General features: G+C 34.1%; 1 protein-coding gene and 1 long non-coding RNA gene across 2 annotated transcripts; both read right to left on the bottom strand.

The window, feature by feature from the left end:
- Positions 1-722: 722 nt before the first annotated feature.
- On the bottom strand, positions 723-2563 carry LOC147482987 (1-aminocyclopropane-1-carboxylate oxidase homolog 1-like). Its single transcript, XM_086580850.1, has 2 exons — positions 1626-2563; positions 723-1289 (listed from the first exon to the last, which is right to left on the bottom strand). Exons 1-2 carry the CDS (start codon positions 2430-2432, stop codon positions 1032-1034), a joined length of 1065 nt encoding a protein of 354 aa, XP_086436976.1. The 5' UTR covers positions 2433-2563; the 3' UTR covers positions 723-1031.
- An 8874-nt stretch (positions 2564-11437) lies between these two features.
- LOC147482986 (uncharacterized) lies at positions 11438-14630 on the bottom strand. The gene is made up of 3 exons (XR_015203559.1): positions 14595-14630; positions 11713-11811; positions 11438-11624 (listed from the first exon to the last, which is right to left on the bottom strand). It is a non-coding gene; the product is annotated as an uncharacterized LOC147482986 (long non-coding RNA).
- Between the last annotated feature and the right edge of the window lie 1394 nt (positions 14631-16024).

Genomic DNA, 16024 nt, shown 5'->3' with positions numbered 1-16024 from the left:
ACATACTTAATAATTTTCTCTTGGAGTTATCCCTCACATGAGAATGAGAAAGATGAGAGAAAGATGAGAAAGCAGTATTGTTCGTGTGAAGAAGTCTAAGCGCGCACGTTCAAATTGGTCGTGACCAAGGCGCGCCCGCGCCCTTGCCGTGAAAAAGAAGATAGTTTTTTTTCAGCCTCTTATGAAACAAAGTTACTGGACTTTTGGTGGTTTGAGGAAAATAAGAGAGCGCACACGAGCTCGATTGTGCCTTACCGAGAACGCGCCCGCACTCATGTCTAAATTTGCAGTTTCTATTTTCTACAGTAACCGCGAAATTGTGGGTTACTATAAAAACCAAAAGTATGGTTTTGGAAAACCTAAGTGAATAGAAACCCAATTTTAAGAGCTATCAAAATTGAGAGAAAACTCTTACATCCAGAAAAGCTTGTAAGAAGAGAAGAGAGATCTAGTAAGGTGGAGAGACTTGAGAGGAGTGATTGTAATCTTTCTTCCTATACTTATAAAAGAATTAGCTCTTTTGGAAGTAGGCATTATTGGCCGAACCACGTTACATCTTGTGTTGTGGTATGTTTTACTTTCTTTGCATTATTATTTGTTGGTGATAGTTGTTTAGAGAGTTGGGTATGCTAGGTTGGTTGTAGTGAAAGTTTAGATTTTCTGGAAATTGTAGTTAGTCCAAGTGCAAGTTATCCTAGTAGTGGGATCGATTGGTATCGTTATTTCCCAACACTTTCGAGATATTTATTCATTTTGATTTGTTCATGAAAAAGGATACCAAGGGAAACGATCTGTAACAACTTAAACGAAAAAGTGAAAGGTAGACTGGAGAGCTACTGTGAATTGTACAAAGAACCAACAGTTCCTGCTTGACGAGACTGCATGGTGATCGGTATATAGTTCACTCTATATAGGTTTTGATTGCCAGTCCGGCCTTGATCTTGAACATTAGTTTTGAAAGACATAGATAAGATGTATGTGTACCATTGATGCCAGCAGTAAACGCAGTGTTGGGAACTGACACAGTTCGATCACAACTTGAACTCGTCGAGAATAGACATGTTTCCCAATGCTCTACTATAAAACTTCTGTACAAGTTCAGACATAGTGAAATTCCTATAAAGGGGTGGCTTCGCAGGTGACAACAACTCCTGCAGTGGCCCATATGACGCTGTGTTTGTATCTTTTACTTCTACACCAACGAACACGGCAATAGAGGTTCGTGGCTCTCGAAAAGAATTTGCCAACACCCGATGCTCTCCACTCTTGTATTGATCATTAGATAGCATCTGCAGTTAAAAATTGGCGACAGCATTGGCATGTTATTTCTGGAACGTTAACATTACTGTGTAACTTTTAGTAATCATATATAGTTGATTTAGTCACATTTGAAGAAAAATGTTAAGGTGACAGCTTGCTGCTAATCAGTGCTAGTTTGTGCAAAATAAATAAGTGCATTTGGGTGCTTTTGTGAGAGTTGTCAAAGGAGATAATATTGGTTAAGGTGAACAAATTTTGAATGAAAATAACTTAATCCAGAACATACAGAACACACATCTTTTTTGAAGTGTAATATCTTTAATAGTGTAGGGGAATATTTAGTGTAAGTCATGTATATGTGCTACCTGCAGCAAGTCCCCGACGTTAATAACTAAAGCACCAGGTATGGGCTTGACCACCACCCACTGCTCTCCCTTCTTCATTTGTAGCCCTCCATGGTCTTGTAGCAAAACTGTCAGGACACCTTTATCAGTGTGTGATGGGAAGCCCAATGTTGATTCTGACTCCGCACAATATGGGTAATAGTGCCCTGCAAGTTGCATGCTACTCGAACACTTTCTTTCCTTCAATGTGTTGGCCACCAAACCCAATCCTTCCCCTAAGAGCTCCATCAACATTTCTGCTAATCTCCTCACATGAACACCCCAGTCCACCACTTCTTTTCTGCATATTGCTGGAATTTCTTCAACTACTTGTGGTTGGTGTGGTGCCAACAGCACCAAGAGTGTGTCCCTCCAACTGGCAGCCTCGGAACGGAAGAGATCTATGTTAGTAACATAAGATACAGGTTGCTCTCGGACATAGTGCAGTTTCTTGATTTCTGGTGGCTGCTCGTGGAATGATCTGATGGCGGAGATTGTAGCATTTAGTATGGGAAGAGGAATGCCATGGTTTATGACTTGAAAAAAGCCCCATTCGCGGGCAGCTTCACTTAAGTTTTCAATAATTTCTGGTCTTCTGTGAGAATTGACGCCAAAGAGATCAACGATTGGGAGGTCAGTGGATTCTGAACATGTTTTGATATCAGCTAGATTTTCAGGCTTGTGCACGAAAAATCTTGGAATGGTGGTGATACCAGAATCCACAAGACCTTTCACTCCAATCTTTGAATCATCAAATTCTTTTACTTCTTTCATCCGATCATAATCCATTTTGGGGTAACTATCAAGTATCAACTATGGGGTCAACTATATATAACATCCTCGATGAATTATAAATATAGTACACTGTATGTTGTTTTTCAATTGCTCGTGTGTTATGCTTTCATTTTGTATGTTGTTTTTCAATTGCTAGTGTGTCATGCTTTCATTTTTTAATAACTTAGATAATATGTCAAGACTCTCATACAAATAAAACCAAGTAAAGATCATAATCACATCTTATCTTATCTTATTACTTTAAAAAGAAATTTTCTAGACCAATTTTAAGCCAAAATCACGGTAGAGGACAACCTATTTTAGAAATCACTCACAAAACCAAATTCCATGTTTTAATCACTTACGGACGCAATCTTTTAATTAAAATAACCCTCAAGGACAAAATAAGTTAGCCCGGTTTTTAATTTTTTATTTTATTTCCCCTTTTACCTTTATGTGAATAAACGAGAGAGAAAACCCAAAACGCCAAAACTCCTTATTCTCCAACCAACCAGACCCTTTTTAGACGATAATAATACCTCCTTGCGAAGAATAACCCTTTTTATACGATAATATCAATGACTAATTATCAAACAAAGCTAGAGATGGCGGCACCAGACTAATTATCAAACAAAATAGTGTTCATAGCTCCAATAGGTATGAACATTCATAGCTAATGTTCATAATTGAGGGTATGAACAATCAATGTTCATAGGTAATGTGAATAACTTATTCAAATTTGGGTAAAAGTGATATCCAAAAGTGATGGTGGTTCGATTCCACTAAGATTCTCTAAAATTTTAATGTTAATCAAACAATGATTGTTCATTTTTTTACTGTTAAAGTTAAACACGTATTATTCATACCTACTTTAAGTATGAACACGTATTGTTCATATCTGTTTTGGAAATAAACATTTATTGTTTATATCTACTTTGGGTTCATGTTTTTTTGTTGGTATGAACACGTATTTTTCATATCTGCTTTGGGTATGAACAATCAATGTTCATATATCTTTTGGATATGAACATTTATTATTCATATATGTTTTGGGTATGAACAATCAATATTCATATCTGTTTTGGTTTCATGTTTTTTTAAGTAGGTATGAACAATCAATGTTCATATATGTTTTGGGTATGAACATTTATTGTTCATATATATTTTGGGTATGAACAATCAATGTTCATGTCTGTTTTGGGTATGAACATTTATTGTTCATATATATTTTGGGTATAAACAATCAATGTTCATATCTGTTTTGGGTTCATGTTTTTTTGGGTATGAACACGGATTATTCATACCTAAAGAAGGTATAAGAAGGTATAAACAATCAATGTTCATATCTGTTTTGAGTGTGAACATTTATTGTTCATATCTGTTTTGTTCATACCTATTGTTCATAACTAATGTTTATAATTTGGGGTATGAACAATTATTGTTCATATCTGTTTTGGGTTCATGTTTTCATAGCCACAATTAATGTTCATATATAGCTGATGTTCAGCATGGGTAGGTATGAACAATCAATGTTCATACCTATTGTGGGTATGAACAATCAACTGGATCAATGTTCATACATGGATAGGTATGAACAATGCTTGTTCATAGCTCAAATAGATATGAACACTCATTGTTCATAGCTAATGTTCATAATTAGGGGTATGAACAATCAATGTTCATAGCTATTGTTCGTACATGGATAGTCATTATTCATACCTATTGTGGGTATGAACAATCAATGTTCATAACCGGGTTGTTTCAGTTGGGTTGGGCCGTTTATTTTTTTTTTCTTCAAAGGTATACTTGACCTTTTATCTACCTGAGCCGTTCTTATTTCGCGTCAAGGGTAAACTTGAACTTTCATCCACCCGGTTCTTGTGAGTAATTACAAAAATAACATGTCCTCTAGAGTTTCTCTTTCGGTCGATTTGTCCTCTAGAGTTTCTCTACTTTAAAGAGAATTAGTAGTATTTTCCGATTTTATCTTTATCCGACTTCGATAATTGGATATGTATAGTAATGATTTTTGTAATAACGGAATTTATGGAGGGATAAAATAGTCCGTTTCTACAGTGAAATTCAGACGCTTCTCTTTCATTTTAACACTGCCATCAGTTTTGTTAAAAATTACGAAATTGCTGCTGACTAAATTTTGTATTTTTGTCATTGTCACCAAGTACGGTACGTGTTTAAAACGGTGTATTTGAAAAAAAACTTAGTTCGTGTTTTAAACGAACGCGTCTTTAAAAAAAAAACTAAAAAAAAACGAAAAAAGCGTGGGGCATAAAAACGGGTTTAATAATGCACGCACAATACATAAAAGAAACGGTAAAACCGATGATAAAGAATATAATAGATAAATAATTGATTTTTTTTTATAAGAGTGGAAAAAAGAATTGACATATAAAATAAAAATAAAAATAATACAAATGAAAGAAAATTCAAATACATGAAAGTATCAAATTATCATTACTCATCCAAATACTAGAAGTTTTAAATTCAGTACCAAAACACGGCTCTAAATAAGATACTACTAATTACCAACCATAATGACATAATCAAGTTCTACAAATAAGTTAATACCTTTAAATTTTATAATTAATTATTAATAGTCCAAAACAAAATAAAACTGTCTCAATAAATCAATCTAACGCCCACTCTTCAAAAAAGTAAACTCAAAAATCTCTTTTTCTTCTTCGTGTTTTCTTTTAGATTAAAAAATAAATAAAAAATAAAATAAACGGGAGATTTTCAAAATCTCGGGTTTTAAACGTTTTTTAAGTTTAAAACGCATTTAAAACGTTTAAAACGGTTTTTTTTTTTTTTAAATCCGGGTTTTAAACTGGAACCAGACGCCTTGCCAATATCTCGGGTTTTAAACGGGCTGCCCTGCCTAATCCAGCTGACCACACACACGTGGAGTAAGACATTGTCTCTATTTTTTCAGTCATTTTTTATATTGCCACTGACCGAATTTTAAAATTTTGTTTGTGCTGCCCGACTAAAAACTGACCGTACACGTGGCGACTGCCACGTGCCAGTGTACTAGTGCATTGTTAAAGTCAGATCAGATCAAAGATCATAATCACATGCATTATTAAAGTCAGATCAGATCCAAACTTTCCGTGAATTTGACTTTAAATAAATCATAGGTCTGAATTATTTTATAAAATTTGAATGCATTTTGTCGAGAACTCGAGACCCACCCCACGTTTATCTATCAAAAAAGCATTGATTCCCTGAAGTTTACTTTTAAATTCCAGTGGCAGCTGGCCGGCAAATAATCATTGCTATTTGGAGAGCAGCAATAAGAATAAAGTTTAAACAATGATCAATTTGTCATAAAATACTTGAAAGACATAAGGATAACGAAGTTCAACAGTCGGTCAATGCATCTCGTAGCAAAATTGAAGTAATCAGAAAAATGGTGACATAGGCAGGAAATATTAATAGACTAGGCAATAGGCATTGCCTGTGCCTTCGGCACGATTGTCCTTGAAATTTTATTGACGTGATTATTTTTTATTTAAGTTTACAATTTTGAAAAAACATCGAAGGAACTCTTTTATAAAAGAGCACTACTTCGGTGCGCGAGATGTATCGTGTGCAGGAAGTGAGGGCCGTTGATCAGTACTTCTTGACACAATACACACGCACCTCCTTTGTGATGAGTGGCCGAGATGTGAGGGCATAGCCTACATCTCGCACACAGTAGATTTAGCCTTTATATAATAGATTATAGATGAAGCAAGTCATCTCATCACACTATTTGCGAGCTCCTTTAAGCTTCCACAGACCTTCTACAGAGGCGGTGATATTTCTAAAAAGCAAGAAACATAGGCAAGTGCAATAGGGTTCTTCCATCTTATCGAGTAGTAGTGGAGTCCAACCAACAAAGTCAGAATGACATCAACACAAGATGAAACAGCATCTGAGCAGCAAAATTTAATTACTTCCCTGCAATTTATTCGTAAATAATGACCAATTTCCATTGGAAATCTTTTCGCGCCACCTTACGTGTAAGACTCGGCAGGATACAATTTTTATGAAATATATATGTAGAACCTCGTTAAATTAATGTCATAAATTAATTATTGCACTTAATTAATGAAATTTGTGTTGTCCCGACTCTGCCAATTAGGGGTGGGCAATGGGCTAGGTCGGGCTAGCCCGGCCCTAAATATTTAAAGCCTTTCAATTATTAGGGTCGGATCAGTCCGGCCTTAAAGTCTCCATAAAGCCGGGTCGGGCCGGGTCATAAGTCTAAATTTCAAGCCCTGACCCTATCCTAAGCCCTTTTTAACAGTTTAGAGTCGGGCCTATATATTTTCTTCTTTTTACTGCATCAATTTTAAAACTCATTTATATTACAAAAAAATTTCAAAGATTTGCAAACTCAAAGTCCCACCACTTTGAAATTTGAATAACAACCAATCTAGTAATAATTCTTGATAAGTCCAACAATTTAAAATGCATATCCACAATCTAATAAACTGAAGTACATAGAGACTCATATTTATATTTCAAAATTACGGTTAAAATGCACAAGACACATTTTGGAATGAGCTTTCAATCGACATAAATCCGTTATTTCTTGTACTCAAATCTCACCAAAATTACATTTAACATTGAAGAACACAAAGACAAATAAGAGTATGGAATGAGTTTTTACTGACGTCAACCTATTTTTCATTAGGCTAGTGCTCAGTGCTCATTATTGTTCTTGGCGACTAGGTTAGACGGGGAGTTGTGAGGTGTACGTGAGTTGTGAGATAGAAACAATTAAGTTTACAAGTTTTTATGATATAAGACAAGTTATTAGAAGTACCCATATGGTAACTGATAAATTACAAAGGACAGTGCTATTTTAATTGAAAATATGTAACAAGGAGTTGGATAGTTTTAGTTGTGTATTTTATAGTAAAATTATAACTAGGGCTTGGTTAGGGTCGGGCCTATGTTTCAGAACCTTAGCCCTGACCCTGCCTTAGAAGGCATTAGGGCCGGGTCGGCCCTTCCCTAAACTCTGTGAGGGCTTTAGTTGTAAGGGCTTTATAGGGCTTAGGGTCGGGTCGGTCAAGGCCGGATTAGGGTCGTTAGGGCCAAATTCCCACCCCTACTGCCAATGGACTAAATTAATAATTTCACTAAATTTGTAAGATAATAGATTTCAAAACATAAGTAGAGTTTAGTGAACCCAATTTATTACATAAATTAATAAAACAATACAATTGAGGCCATATATTATGCCTTCTTAAATTATGAGTTTAGTGTTGCTTATTATTTTGGTGAAATTTAAGTCTAACTGGATCTCACCTCTAATCTTTCGTAATGCGCTAAGAAGTTCCGGTGTGGTGTTTTCATATTGCAAGAGGAAATTTAACATCATTGTCGCCTTCAAGTTTACGTGAAATTGGCTCCATGGTACAAAACCATGGATAATTATTTCTAGAATAAACTTTAAAATATCCGTAAATGTTTGGATAAATTAATAACTATTAATTTACCAATTAATTAATGTTATTATTAATTTACCGATTAATTAAAACCCCACTTAATTAATGGATTTTGCCTGGTCCTAAGGGTATTAACTTATCGAGATTTTACTGTAGATAGTACTAGATTTTGGACCCGGGCATATGCTCGGGATCTATTAAATATTTTGTGTGCTGAAAAGGCTTTACAAAATGTCTCACACAAATTTTCGAATCAGAATATATTTTTATTAAAAATAAATAGAAATACGTTAATGACCAGCGATTATGGTGCATAAGTACTTGGAAACTAAGGGATCAAATTGAGATAGCCTCTTCACTTTGTGGTTTAGGATATTAATCCGTAATTTTCAAATATAATTATCTTAAACTCTATCTAGCTTGTATAATAATTTTCTTAGATTTATGGTGATTTAGCGGCACATTTTCGAATAAGAATATATTTTTATTGAAAATAAACCGAAATACGTTAGTGAGCAACGATTATAGTGCATAAGTACTTGGAAACTAAGGGATTAAATTGAGATAGCCTCTTCACATTGTGGTTTAGAATATTAATCCGTAATTTTTAAATAAAATTATTTTAAACTCGATCTAGCTTGTATAATAGTTTTATTAGATTTATGGTGATTTAGCGGTAAATCATCACCATTCGGCTTACGTAATGTGTACAAATCACTAAAACAGATGGATTGTTTCCATATCCTCAAAGAATACACTACTCCCACTTAAAAAGATTTTTCACATGAACGTGTCCTACGAACGGGTGTCATTATATTAAATTATTCTAAAAAATATTAGCAACTATGCATAGCTATGAGATATGAAAATTATACTAATTACTCATTTAAATTTCTTGACCACTCTCTATAAAAAGGAAGCACCAAGCCTTGATAAAACTTATCGACTTCTTTTTATTGTTAGGTTTAATAATAGAAGTTTGATTGAAGCTTTGTGAGAATGTCCAATATGACGAAGATAATATTGAAGCTACTTGAATAGCAAGACATTCCCAATTACAATAAAATAATTATAATAAACACTATTTAAAATGCAAAACTATATTTGTTGAGACATTTATTCTCCCTACATATAATACAAATATGTTTTAGGATTATTAGTTCAATGCATTTGCATCAAGTTTTTTATTTTCTATTAATTATTCTTTGAGGTTAGTTTAATGTAGTACGTTGCATCCAGTTTCCAATTTGTCATTAATTATTCTTTGAGGTTAGTTCAATGCAATTGCATCAAGTTTCCAATTTCCCGTTAATTATTATTTGAGGTTAGTTTAGTGCAATTGCATCTACTTATTTATGATTTCCCGTTAGTTATCCATTAAGGTTAATTCAGTACAGTTGCATCAAGTTTTCGATGTTTTATTAATTAGTCTTTGAGATTAGTTCATTGCATTTGCATCCAAGTTCCAATCTCCCGTTAATTACTCTTTGAGGTTAGTTCAATACATCTGCATCCAGTTTCTGATTTCCCGTTAATTGCTTTTCTAGGTTAGTTCGATAGTTTATAATTTGTTTGCATACATGTAAAAGTCTGTTTTTATAAACTCACTTTCGTTTTGGGTTCCTAATTACTCGTAATTGCTAATGTGAGAAGGTTAAAAAGTGGACATTTATGCTTTGAGGTGAGCATGATGCGATTACATCCGACTTCGATTTCTAGTTAACTATTTTTTAGATTATTTCAATGCATTTGCATCTAATTTCTGATTTCCGTTAGTTAATTTCTTATTTTAGTTTAATGCGGTTGCATCCAGGTTTTTTGTTTTCATTAATAATTATTTTTTGAGGTTAGTTCAATGCGATTTGCATCCAATTTTCGATTTTATGTTAATTGTTCTTTGAGGTTAGTTCAATGCATTTGTATCAAGTTTTTGATTTCTCGTTAATTATTTTTGAAGTTAGTTCAATACAGTTACATCAAATTTATAATTTTTGTTAATTATTCATTTAGGTTAGTTCGGTGCAGTTTCATCCATTTTTCAATGTTTCATTAATTAGTCTTTGAGATTAGTTCATTGCATTTAGATCTAGTTTCGATTTCACTAATAACTCTTTAAGGTTAGTCCAATACATCCGCATCTAGTTTCTAATTATTTGAGGTTAGTTCGATACAATTATATTCGGTTTATGATTTCCATAAACTATTCTTTAAAGTTATTTCAATGCATTTGCATTTAGTTTCCGATTTCCCACCAATTATTCTATGAGGTTAGTTCAATGCAGTTGCATTCTGTTTTTGATTTTATGTTAATTATTTTTTGAATTAAGTTCAATGCATTTGCATCCAATTTTCGGTTTCCCATTAATTATTATTTGAGGTTTTTTTGATGTATTTGCATACCGTTTCTGATTTTCCGTTAAATATTTTTCAAAGATTTGTATCCAATTTATAATTTCCCGTTAGTTATTCTCTGTTATTAGTTTAATGCAATTTGCATAAAGTTTCCGATTTCCCATTAATTACTCATTAAGCTCAGTTATGTATTTGAATCCAGTTTTCGATTTTCTTATAATTATCCAATGTGGTGTGTAATACAAACTTCTACTGATCCATCTGTAGTGTCCTTGCAAACATGACATAAAAAATAAATTATGTTTAATTTACTATGTGGGATCATCGAAGATTATCCAGTTCCCGATTTCCCGTTAATTATTCTTTAAATTATGCATGACTCATTATGTGAAATCTTCAAAGATTATCTACGAACGGGTGCTCACTACTACAAAAAAGCTCATATACCACTGTTATTTACAGTGGTAAAAAGCCTTTAGCCACTGTTTTCATACCGTGGTAACAACCACCGTGACAAATACTTCTAACAAAACCGTGGGGAAAAATATCTCTTATATACCACGGTTTTTAGTAAAACAGTGGTATTAGAATTTACAAACCGTGGTTAATAGCCCGAAAAGTCTGCTATATTCGATGTGAACCGTGGGAAATATGATGATATATACCACGGTTGGATACAAACCGTGGGTTATATGTTGCAAACCGTGGGAAATAAATATGATATATACCACGGTTGGATACAAACCGTGGGTTATATGTTGCAAACCGTGGGAAATAAATATGATATATACCACGGTTGGATATAAACCGTGGGTTATATAAACTGATATATACCACGTTTACAAACCGTGGGAAATAAATATAATATATACCACGGTTTGATATAAACCGTGGTTTATAGTCTTTTTTTTTTTTAAATAAAAGCCCCTAATTATTTGATTCTAATCATATTCATTCAACCTGCAACCTGCCCATTTTCACCATATATATCCACACTGGATTTAAAAACACATTGCTCAAATGAACAATTCATAGTGCAACACAAACAAAAGAAATAAATTTAGACGTCCAACACGAAGACATTGAATTGCTAAAAGAGTTTTGAACTTTTTGAGTCATCAATAATGAAAGAAACATCCAAATTTACTTGTTCTATCAAAATAATAATGACATAACTTGTTGCATCAATCAAAAAACAATCTATTTGTTCTATCTAAAATATAAAAAAAAAATGGTGAGACCAAGCACCACACCTTAACTGGAATGGGTCAAAACCTAGCTAAGACTCGACGCTTGGCTCAAACACTCCATTATGCTGGATGAATCTAAGAATTTCAAGTCGAACAACATCAAGTTCCTCTTGTGTGTATGTAGCTTTGAGAGATAGATTTGTCATCTGCACGATCAAAAATCAAAAAGTATATAATAACTAAAAAAGGAAGAGTAACACAAAATATAGAATACTAGTGTATGACGAATTATACCTTATTTTCAAAAGAATTATCTGAACAAGCTTCTATTATTTCTCTCATAAACTTCATTACGTAATACCCACACTCTTTACTACTAGGTTGGTACGGGCCCTAAGTACAAACATGGAAAATATTCATAAGTATATATTTTTCCAAATACACAGTATGTATGTATAAGAATTTAATTTGTTTATTACCATAATATTCTCCCACTTCACTTTGGACCTTTACTTCCTTTCCCTTCAAGTCTTTCTATTTTCATGACCGCACTTCAAAATAAGATCAATGTAAAACCTAATTAGCAAGTAAAAGATAAGCACGTAATGATCTAATTATTTCATATACATACACACTCATGACAAACCTGTTAAAATAGATATCCATATCATTAGAGGGCAGATTATGCATCGAATCCAACCAATTAAAAGTCATCCTTGATAAATTAATGGCAATCAAAACCCAATGTCCACTACAAAAGATCAGATGCATGTGTGGTTAAAAAGAAAAATTAGACATTAAAACTACAATATACATTTCAATGAAAATGATAAAACATGGATAGTATTAAAAATATAAGACAATATCCCTTACGGATTATAAGGGATAAGAACAACTCTTTTACCACTTGTATTCTGCAAGCTCTCCACGATAATTTGAGTTTTCTCATTCCCATTAGCTCTTGTGAAAGATAAAGGGTTTACAAATCCGGACGACATCACGACAACTCACAAATTCGTCATAAAGAATCCTAGAGAAAAAAAAATAAAACAATCATAATTACTAAAACTAAAGATGAATATCTAAGATTTACGATAACACCAACAATGAAATTTTGTAGATATTCTAACCTCATGTATACCACCAAAATAGCAGCATCTAACCAACCCATGTTACATACATCCATTATATCGCTTTTCTCCATAATGAAACTACCCATATTATCTCCAAACAATTCTCCTCCTACTGGAAAATGTATCGAACCTTGGTCCCCTGGAAGCTCCATATTGAGGAATCCCACAAACGAATCTATTGCACCTTGATTATGACCATCACTAGTTTGATTTTTACTTCCCTAAATTAAAAATTCAGAACAACCAATTATTAAAAGAGAAGCCAAATTCAGAAATCTATCATATAACTTCATATAAAAGAATCTTGTTATTTACCTCAATGTCGTCTTTATAATAGACATGGTCCTTTGGCCAAGGAACTTGTGCGCCAAGAGCATCTGCGACATATCTAAGCTCCTCATTCACTTGTATAGGAAGAGCAAGGCGGCCCGGCTTCTTTAAACAAGCGATACAACCCATAACACCTAACATTATCGAGTCCCAAAGGGTAACCGTGAATTTCTTTTCGTTTATTTCCCTCGTATACCAAGCCTTCAAAGAACAATATTTGATCGGCCAACAGCCAAATAACATTCTTTTTTTCCTATATAAATGTCTAAGTATCATAATAAGCACACGGCATTATATTTTAATAACATATTACGTATAAACTACAATTTACCTCCCCTAGACCAAATGTTTGACCCCGTGTTTTCTTATTTGCCTTGTTCACATTATCAAATTGAGCCAAATTACACTCTAGGCCCTACAATTGAAGTATAAATCTTAGAACCATTTTAAAATTATATATATAACGTGTAAAATACTACTTACCTCTCCTAGACCAGATGTTAGACCCTGAAATGGTGGTTGACCCCGTGTTTTATTCTTATTTGTCTTGTTCACACGATCAGATTGAGCCAAATTACACTCTAGGCCCTACAATTGAAATATAATCTTAGAACCACGCAACATTATTAAAATTATATATATCACGTGTAAAATGCAACTTGCCTGTCCTAGACCAGATGTTGGCCTCGAAAATGGTGTTTGACCTTCTTGTGTTTTCTTATTTGCTTTGTTACCATGATCTGCTTTGGGCTTTGATGGGGGTTGGGCTGCCTTCCCAATTTTTTTCAACTATTAGTCAGAAAAATAAAATTTGTAGTTAGAAGGTCGGAATGCATAAAATGGTTGGGTCAAACTATTGTTGCACAAACACTAGATGCAACGATGAAGGATGCGCAAATAGATGACATGTTACCAATAAAAAAAAATAAAAGAAACATTCACAGTAGTAACTTACTTGCTGAGCATTTTTAACTAATCTACCAGATTGATGTTTGCGGATGAGTGTATCATTATGATCAATATTGACACTCGTATTGCTGTTTGAAGAGATTTTTTCAGATGGTAAGGAATTATCTTTGTCCTCCAACCTTCTGACTCTATCCAACAACAACCTAACATCTTCCTGAAGACAGTAGTTTTGGTCCCGTTGCTCCTGAATTGTCGATTCCAACTTCATAACATGTTCCTTTGAGCCACGTTTGTTAACGTGGAAATATGTGGTGGGAGTGATCCCCTTTCCAACTGCTCGAGTGCGACCAGGATGCTCGGGTGTGCCCAATGCTAGAGTTAAGATGTCCTTACTTCCTTCAATAACTACCTTTCCCTCCTCCACTTCCTTAGTCAGCACATCCTTCAATTAAGTTTTGAAGTAAACAAGGATTTAGCAAATCCAAATCACAACAAGCATTCATGTCTAACATTAAAACATAATAATAAACGATTAGAAAACTTACAATCTTTTCAGCCACTCTTTCCGTAGCTACTTCAATATATTTTCCTTTTTTTGAGTAAGCTCTTTTCCATATTGAAGGCCTTCGATTTTTTTCCATTAAAGGATGGTCCCAACTCTTTTTTCTATGGTTACAAAATAATCACACAAACGACAGGGTTAATACGGTGCATGTCTTCGAAACTCTTAGAGGTTTATCATACCCAAACAAATTAACAAAGTGCCTACGTGTATAAATGTCGAGACGCAGACAATGTACTCACCAATTGTTCTCCAATATCAGCAAATCCCGTCTTCCCGTCCGTGATTATATACTTTTGCTGCTCGGCTTTGTGAATTAAGTTTGCTAATTTCTGGAAAACATGGAATTAGTTGTCTTTAGGAATAAAAACAATATATGGGTAGGAATAAAAAACAATATATGGGTTTAAAGGAGAACACCGAGTAGTAGAAGTTACGCTTCATAAATGAGTGGCATGAGTAGAGATTTGTGAGAATCCCTCCTCCCCGCGACACTCCTTGAATGCTAATGTCATCTTTGGAAGCAATCCACATATTTATTAACCATGTAACAGAGTTTCTTGACTTCAATATAAACTATAAACACTAACAGAGCCGCAGTTTAAATCTAAATTTAGCAAACTGGCTGCTATGATGACCAAAGCGGGACTAAAGACCTCATGAGAAAAGAAAAAAAAAGCTGATAATAACTCTTGGAGCGAGGGGAATGCAAGATCGTGGGGAATGAACATGTAATGTTGTTGTCCATGTATTGGGTTGGTCGAACCACCACGAGATATTGGGTTGGTCTAACGAACTCTTTTCTAGCCTCAAGCCTTCTTGAATGTCCCATTCTTCTAGCGCCACCCGGGGAATGAAACCACCGTATCCCATCGCTCTCATCACTAGAAAGGCTATCCGTAGATCCGAGTCGGTAGCGGTGGCAAAATCTAATAGTTTACTAGTACTAGTAAGCGCAGCCGGCTTTAAAGGATATGGGATGGAAAGAAGGATTAATGATCGATTGGATGTCTACAAGGGAATCTTTATTGTTGATTTCGGGAGGGTCTGGGGGCAAGTTCATTAATGAAGACGAAAAAGACTTCGTTAAGCCATCGAGAAAACTTTAAGGTGATCAATGGAGGATGGAATAAAAGTGCAAACCTTTGATCACTAGTAGGGAGGATTCTTAGTCAAATGTTTAATAGCAATCCTAATCCTGTCTTGTTTCCTTCTCAAGGCTTACATTGTCCTTACCGAACAGTCCATAGCCCTTTTTGCCTCTTAAGTCAACACTCATTGTTTCTTAACTGGAGGTTTTGTTTTCTTTCTCTTTTTGTTTCTTCTTTGATTCTTGCATTTCTTATTCATAGCTTTAGTTTTGTGATTGTATATAGTAGGTTGCTTTTTATCTTTAGTCATATGATTAGTTTCTTTAGGTTTTGGTATCTCTTGTTGTTTCTCTAATCCTTAAAGGTATTGTAGTTTTGTCGAATCATAGGATTCAGTATCTTTATTTTATTGGTTTCTCTAATTTTAGTTTTAGGTTTTTTTTGTTTATCTTTAGGCTTTGGTATATTTGTTGTATCTTTGGATTAGTATCTTGAGGTGTGACCACTTGTAATTTGAAAGTCTCTTTAGGCAATGCGGTATAGTATCTCTTCTTGTATCTTTAGGATTTTCCGTAGTAAGA

Source organism: Coptis chinensis, chromosome 8 (genome assembly GCF_015680905.1).
Source record: "Coptis chinensis isolate HL-2020 chromosome 8, ASM1568090v1, whole genome shotgun sequence".
Taxonomy (NCBI): Eukaryota; Viridiplantae; Streptophyta; class Magnoliopsida; order Ranunculales; family Ranunculaceae; genus Coptis; species Coptis chinensis.
Note: the sequence above shows the minus strand (reverse complement) of the source record. Positions and strands in the feature narration are given on the sequence as shown.